Source organism: Giraffa tippelskirchi, chromosome X (assembly GCF_054371585.1).
Source record: "Giraffa tippelskirchi isolate mGirTip1 chromosome X, T2T-mGirTip1v1.2.pri, whole genome shotgun sequence".
Taxonomy (NCBI): Eukaryota; Metazoa; Chordata; class Mammalia; order Artiodactyla; family Giraffidae; genus Giraffa; species Giraffa tippelskirchi.
In genome coordinates this window covers 22,487,801-22,495,970 of record NC_137289.1, presented here as the reverse complement: position 1 = coordinate 22,495,970, position 8,170 = coordinate 22,487,801, and the positions used below count along the sequence as shown (strand labels likewise).

The 8,170-nt window shown below is 47.7% G+C and overlaps 1 protein-coding gene across 2 annotated transcripts in view; it reads left to right on the top strand.

Moving 5' to 3' along the window:
- Positions 1 to 329: 329 nt before the first annotated feature.
- The window catches only part of ARHGAP36 (Rho GTPase activating protein 36), a 30,971-nt gene continuing 23,130 nt past the window's right edge, over positions 330 to 8,170 (top strand). For both annotated transcript variants that reach the window (XM_081564392.1, XM_081564391.1), the window contains exon 1: positions 330 to 427. In XM_081564392.1, coding sequence (XP_081420518.1) covers positions 370 to 427 — 58 coding nt within the window. In that variant the 5' untranslated portion in view covers positions 330 to 369. The remainder of the gene's footprint in view (positions 428 to 8,170) is intronic.

The following is an 8,170-nucleotide window of genomic DNA, read 5'->3' as shown; positions in this document are numbered from 1 at the left end:
AGGCCTCCCTTCTCTCTCAGCTTCGGGGCTCACCAGGGCTGAGATGGCGTCTCCCCTCAGACTCGGGGCTCCCCGGGATAGGGGCAGGGTCCCGCCTCAGAGTCGGGGCTTCCCGGGACAGGAGCTGGATCTCGGCCTCCCTCCGCGTGGGGGAAGGGGGTGTGGGACCAGCCGCCTCTCCTCCGGCGGGAGGGGGGGCTCCCGAGGCCCTGCCCCTTTCGTGACAGGCCCGAGGTGTCCGGTGACCGAGACACTCTTCGCTGGGTGCAGGGTGCGGCTCAGGGCGTGGTCACCGGGGGCTACTTAGGGCCGCCGGCGCGGGGGCTGGCGCGGACGCCGGCTGCGAGGCTGCGGCGCCGAGCGCGGGCCATGGCGTGGATGCTGGACTGCCTTTTCGCGTCGGCCTTCGAGCCCCGCCCCCGCCGTGGTGAGTGGGGCCCGCCGAGTCGGGGGGCTGGGGTCCTCGGCCGGGCGCTGCCGGCGGCTACCGCCCCGGCCGGGCGCCCGGGGGCTTGGATCGCCGCCCCTTCGCCTCCCTTCCCGAGGGCTTTTAGCTAATTGTTCCTGGCTCAAGGACTGCCCCGTCGAGGCCCCGCATAAATCACCGGCTTTGCCGGGAACAGCGAGCAATCGCGCTAATGGCTCGGCGGGACGCGGGTCGAGCGCGGGGGCGGAGTCGTTGGCTCAGCCGTCCTCGGGGACAGCTAGAGCGTCTGGGCCAGACACTTAGGAACAAGAGTCCCGAAACCTAAGGGCCATACAGGCCCCAGGATGAATGTCCCCGGCCCGGCAGCTCGGGCCCGCGAACCCTGAAGATGGAGGTGGGGGGACGGGGATCCTTTTGCCTTGAAGCCTGTCCCCCATGTGCCAATTGCAACTACAGAATATCGACAGGGGCCTCTTAGGGTCATCAAATTCAGCCCCTTTATTTAAGAGATGGTGACATTGAAGGCCAGAGATGGCAAAGGCCTGCCCAAGGTCACACAAGGAGTTGGCAGCCAATCTGTTTCTGCAGAGGCTCTGTCAACTGCCCACTACCCCAAACTGCCCAATGGCAGAGGCCTGGGATCTTTAGTCTGGGTCTTCCCATGAGTACTTTGAGATCAGTGCTGTTTTCCCTATCCCTGTGGAGTTGAGGGCATAGGTATACAAAAGATCCCAGGGCTGGTGTGCCACGTGGGTGGCCTTTCCTGGGAACTGCTTCTATAAAGTACATTTTGGAAACTCATTTATTTTTTTCCTCCTTAAGTTTCAGGAGACTTATATTTTCTTTTTGAGATTTCCCAGGACCCCCACCCACACTGTCCTTCACTCTCCCTTGGTAGGCCCCACCCCCTCTAGGCTGCCACCTGCCCCCGCTGCCACCTGTTTTTCCATAGTCTCCACCTCCAAAATCTATATTGGTGAGAGTGCGTCATTGGTCACCAGCCATAGACCAAACCTGGGGTTGTCTCTTCTTTCCTCTGCCCCCTCACAGGGAGGGGAGGGGAGGCAGGGAGAGGAGGGGCCTAGGCAGTTTAATTCTGCAGAAACGGTTTTTAGTCCTTGCCAGCCAGAGCACCCTGCTGAGAAACATCCCAGAACTCTGACCTACTAGTAGGGGGCTGCAGCATGCTTAGCAAGTTCAAGTGCAGTCTCTGGCAGGCCACACTTCTCTGAGAAAGAAAGATCTGCATACACACAGAGAGTTTCATTTTTTGTTCTGTATATTTTTTTTTCAAGTTTATGTGATCCTGTATATAGAAGACAAAAAAATTATAAGGGAGTTTTGTAAGATGCCTTTTAAGGCCTTTCAGCTCAAACACCCTACCTTTGAAAAGAGGATGGAATGAACCATTCCACCTCTGCCTGGCCTGAAAGCTGTGCCTCCAACGAGATCAAGGAAGTGAAGTCTCCTTTATGAATAACCCCAATGGGAAAAGGGTCAGTATCACACAAGAAACCCATTCCCAACTAAAGACAGTCATTTCTATTAGAATTAGAAGGTTTTCCCTTAAGCTGAACCCAAATCTCTTTTTCTGGCTCTGGTGCTGACCTTCATGATCCTTCCAAGGGAACAGTGCCAACCCTCTCCGTTCCCCACCCCCACTCACCCCTGTTTTCATCCAGGCCAAACCTCCCCAGTTCCTTCATCTGTTTAACACATGACACGGCTACAAGGCTCCTACCCACATCTAGCTGCTCTTCTTTGAATGTACTCCAAGTTGTGAATGCCCAATGACCTGGCCAAAAGAGGATTTCCAGCTGTGTCCCTGTAAATATAGTCCTGGATGGTTGACTTTCCCTCTGTTGGAAGACCAGGTTCGCACTCATGGTACACAGACACGTAGCCATAAACACACACATAGATACCATTCCCACCTACAATGTCACCTGTGCACACATACTTCACATGCATCACATACTTTTCACACACAACATAACCACATCACACATACACATGCCACACACAAATCCCTTGTACATGCCACATAGTTCACACAAATTGCTAATTTATAGTGGAAGTACTTTCTTCACCTGAAGAAAAAAGTAAACTCAAGTTCTTTTCAGAGTCTGTATTCTATAGTTGTTTGACATATATTTGCTACTGCATTCCCAATCTGGTGAGACCTGTCCCCCTACATATGCCAGCGGGGTACACCACTGCCTACACCAGTTCTATTACTTGCACAGAACAGCTAATATATGTGAAGTACTATCCAGAGGCTGGGCCCCAGCCTCAGTCCTTTACATATGTGATCTCACTTAAGTCATGGAACATTTTGAAATAAGTAATTAGTTTTTGGGTATAGTTTTTTGACCAGGTATGTGGTAACTACTGATATTCTGTAGGGCTCCAGATGCCCTCAGTGCCTCCTCTCAAATGCTTTCCAGAAATCCTCAGGAGTCAGAGAGAGGGAGTAGCTGACTGATGATTGGGAAGACTAGGGGAAGCATTCTCAATGTTCCTTTACCCACCCAACCACCTCTTGCTTGGGACATTGTTGGTGTGTCAGAGCAATCTTTTGAGGGTAGCAATGGGCAATCGATGACCATATGAAGACATCTGGGAGAAGCATCAATTAGGTATGGAAAGAATGGGGACCCAGAAAGGGCTTCTTTCCCAGGGAAAGGGACAGCACAATTGACCCACTTGAAATTCTGTTCCCAGTTCACTCCTGGCATTGGATTTAGCCTCAGACAATTGGACTTCTGTAAAGGAGCCAAAACTCTAAAGCTGAAGGGACCCTAGGGCCCACTTTACATACAAATTTGATCTTTTCTTGGGGATGGGACCCAATCGATGCACTGAGACCAGGCCTGGTTGTGCTGCACAGGATTACTTCCCAGAGCTGGGGGAAGTTTGCCATTGAGATGCCCCGCTTCCTTGATCATGGCATCGGACTAGCACCCCCATCCATCAATGGCAAGACTTCCTGAAGTGCCTTTGAAAATCATTTGTTTGCACCTCAAAAGACATTTCTCCAAAGGAAAAAAATGTGACACTCCAGAGCTTAGGTTCCTAGGTTAGGCCATGCTTTACCCATCATAGTATAAAATGCAGCATCTGTGTGATGAAAACTGGCAGAAAATGATACTCTTGCAAGTGTATCTCAGGCTCCAGCAGTAGAGCTGACATTCATCAAGCTTAAATATCAAATGACAGAAAGCATATTGGGCATTGATGGAGCAGGATGCCAGGTCCCTGAGGGTGATGATGACAACAGTGAAAGCAACGTCATTCCTTTGTTCAACTTATCAACCAAGACAGCCTAAATGTCCAACTGTAGGGGAATGGTTAAATAAAATATATGACATCTCCACTTGTTAGACTAGTCTAAACCCATAAAAATGCTGTTTATGACAAAGATGTAACAACATGGAAAATGGTATGATTTATGTGTCAAATATGCATTTTTTAAAAGACTGGAAGAAAATTCAGCAACGAGGTCAAGTAAGAGACCCTATTAGGTTGATAGGATAATAGTTATTTGTTCTCTGTTTCCCAAAATTTTTATTGAGTTTTTTCTTAAATTACTCTTACATTTTAAAGAGATTCTTAAAATGCTAGTTGAATGCAAACAGTCCATAGAATAGTCCATACAATAGTCCGTGTAATATAGTCCATACAATAATTATAATTATCCAGAATCCCACTATACGTAGTTTAATCTAAGGGATATTTTTCCTTCAAATTTTAGTTTAAATGTAATGACTAAATCAGGTCAGCCAAATATGATCTTCCCAATGATCATGAAATGTCCCCTAATACTGGGTGGGAAAAGGCAGAATGGGCTTGAATCCCAGACCTGCTTTCATAGTCTTGCAATGAGCAAGTGTCTTAACCTCTCTTAAAATGTAATAATGCCTACATTTTCAAGTTATAAATAATAATAGTCATTATTTTTAATAACTTTAATGATAGTTGTATTATTGTTATTGGCGATATCATTATTAAGTGCCTTCTATGGTTCAGGTATCAAAAGATGTGTTTTATTCCTTCTCCAAATATTTGCTGTGTACCAGTCATCTTACACAAATGATCCCATTTAACTTTCATAACAGCTCTTTGAGGTATTATCATCTTTACTGTAAAACAAAAACTCAGAGAGGTTTAGTAATTTGCTCACTGCCACACAATAGCTGAGCAGGGACCACAACCCCTTTTGGTCTGATTTCAAAGCCTGCATGAGATTAAAAGAAATAACATTTGCAAAGCTTCCATTCCTAAGCTGGTACAGAAGCAGACATTTACTAGGTGGTCAATACGATGATGATGTTTCCTTGCCCGGAGTCCAAATTCTGGTCTTTGATCTGCTTGATTACTTATAGATTCCTTTCTATGAAAAGGTGCACATTTCAACTGGAAAGATGCAATGAAAACACCATCTGTGTTCTTATTGCTGGGGCTCTGAGTCACTAGGAAACGATTTCTGTTTCCTTCTGGCAGTATCATTTGTTCTCACATGTATCAGCAGAAGTAGGTAGATGGCATGTTTGATGAGCCTTGGCAGCTACTGTCACGTCTCAGATACAGTTCTTGAAAAACCACACAGCTTCCTTGGGACAGGCACCTGCTACCCAGTAACTGGGAGGTCCCTGAACTCAGTGATGCTTATTAAATGGCCGGGGCCTCTCTCGAACCCCTGTTCCAGCCATTCTCTGTATGGTGTAGCTGACCCCTGTTACCCCTCCCACTTTCCTCTTCAAAGCAGGGGCTACAGGACCTCCTCAGAAGCAGACAGGGATAGGAACTAGAGAAAAGCTTAAATTCCTAAATCCTCGGAGGGACTCACTAACAGATTATCTCACGTGGTGGAGTCTGGGGTCTGTGAGGGGTAGCATGCAGGATGAACACGAGAGGTGAAGAAGAGGGAGGAATTGAAGGCATCTCCCAGAGACTGGGAGCACCTGGAGCCTGGCCGCTCAGAGCTTTTCTGCCATAAATCTCAATACATCTCTACTCTGTAGCCTCTTTATCCCTCCATGGGATTATATCCACCCCTTCCCCTCAACTTCTTAACCTCCACCCCTACCTCCACCCCCACTCTGCCCAAATGCAGCTTCAGCTTGTAGTGACTTGTTTTTGTCTCTAGAGGGAGGCAACAGCATCAGAGAGGAAAGGGCACCGATTGGGGTCTTCTCCTATACTTTACCAAAGGGTAGGTTTTCCTTTCCTTTAACTGCGAACGGTTACCTAACAACTAATTGGAACAGTATTTTAGGTGTTGCAGAGTATATTTCAGAGAAACATCATCTCTCCCCTCATCTACCCACCCCCCGCAACGTTGGTGGCTGCTAGAAAAGGGGTGGCCTTGGGAGCCCCTCATAATTTCTAGGTTAGAGTTCAGAAAAACAAAACAAAAAACATAACGGAAGTGGGGGGGCAATGTGTGGTTTTTCAAGAACTGTCGTGGGGACAGTTTAGCTAGGGAATATTCACCCTGTCTTTCTCTGGGGTACAATGGCACACATTTAAGAGACGGGGTCAGGACTGGCTCTGATGTGAGGGCTGGGGAGCGCAGTCCATAGCTGGGATGGGAGGAAGTCTAGATGCTGAGCAGGTAGTTGGAAACTTTCCTATATGGAATATTACATCTGAAACCTTGGTCTCATTAACACTGCCAGGAGAAACTGCAGAGTGAGAATTGGACTTAGGGTCCAATTCTTCCGGGCTGCATTAGGCTGATCAAAACATCACCCTAAAGGAAAAGGGGCTATTTCAAGAGTGTCAGACACACAAGTAATGAGGAAAATTGGCAGCTTAGTCAGTCAGCTTCAGTCCCTGAACACACCAGTTGGGACACTTTGGGCTATGTGGGTGGGGGGCAACTTAAGCAAGAGAGGGAATTATCCTTTTCTTGAACATTTACTAGACGTGTTAGACATCTGGCTGACACTTTCCATATTTTACCTCCTTCAGTCATCTGAGCATGTCTAAGGCAGGTGTTAACATCTCCAATCTACAGATGAGAAAACTGAGGTTCAGAGAGATGAAGTAACCTTCCCAAGATCACACAGCAAGTAAGTGATGGAGCTGGGATACAAACTTAAAGCTGTCTGAAGGTCCTTATCTTTAAAGGTTTTACTCACATTTTCTTAGGAAAACCAAGATCTTTCTCTTTGATAAAATTCCCGTTTTGGTGCCTTGCCCGTATGGGTTCTTGTTTTTAGGGTGAAAACAAGCAAATTTATGTTTACATTTGGCAGTAACGGAGGTTGTTAAAGCATTTTTTCCACCTTTGCAATTCCCCGTATAATCCTCCTGTTTATGAACTCCAGGGAGAGAGAGACTTACAGTGGGGATTTTAAGCTCCAAGGGAAGTGTGTGTGCGTGTGAGCATGTGCGTGTGTGTGTCTACCCCATGGTGGTGGCAATGTTGACAAGGGTCCTGGTAGCCCCTCCTAACCCACCATTTATGTGGGTTATGCAGCCTAGAAGTGCATCTTTGGAGTTAGAGCCGTGGAGCTTTCGGCTTCTTCAAAGGTGAAGTTTGTCCCCCATTTCACAGGTAAGAGTACTGGACTGGAGTGAACCAGACAGTCTTCATGAATTCAGGTGGGACTCAGACAACAGAATTTACATAGGTGGTCCCGTGGTTGAGTGGTCTGTGTGTAGGGGTGGGAGGCAGAAGCCTCGCACAGGATGGCAGTGAGGAAGTGGAAGTGGACTTGCTATATTCAGAGAAGGGTGAGGAGGTATCAGACTGGCCCCCACAGCAGCAGGAAAGACACCTGCCTGAGACCAGATGCTGGAAGACACCAAAGTTTGCATGAACTTCCTGGACAGATTTGAGCAAGGGGCTTCAGCTAGTCTGTGCCCTGTGTGACTTTGACTTCTCTAGAACCACTTTCCCCACTGCACTTAAAAACAAAACACAACACTTTCTGGCTACGTAGTAGTTTAGGCAATGCTTCTCTTGCCCACCCAGGATGAGGTGCTGACCCAGGCCCAGCTGGCGGGGAAGCTTTATGGATGTTACAGCTGCTTCTCGTCTGCACACCAGGCTCATTTGTGCCAGTTGAAAGGGCACAATAATAACAGTGGCAATTTAAATCGTGCTTCTTGCTTTCTGCTTTCCCCCCTGAAAAGTGGCAAAGTGACTCACCACTGTTGAATTGTCCCTCTCTATCCACCCCCTGACCTCTTTGCGGCAGTCTAGGCTGGTTCCCTGGGGGCTGAGCTGGAAATCAGTTCTTCTAGCGGCCCTTTAGCTGTGATGGAGCCAACTCCCCTCCCCCCCCCAATAAATGTGTTCCAAAAAAAAATGCGATGTATTGTTTTAATTTGAAATTCTCAGATGAGGCTGCTTGGAAGGCATCAGAGCAGCAGAAACCCCACTAGGTAGGCACAGTGCTCCCCCTAAACATGAATAATACAAAAGGGGGCCCATTCAAAAATCTATTTGGGGGGCTCTGCTTATTTTTCTGTGTGTAGTTTGATATGGAGATGACTGGTCTGCTTGAAATTTACTACATATCAATTTCTGGTGGTTGTGCCATAAAAATGGGTCGGGGGAGCTGTGAAATCATTCACTTACTCCATCCTGACCCCTCACCCCCATTCCCATCCATGCTCAATCCCCCTGATCCTATGGCTAGAAAGTGCTCCTTCTCTGCTCTTTCTTTCAGCACCAGCCTAAGGAGAGCTCCCAGAACTGGAGCCTGTGAGGTGCTTATGAGCCTTGAG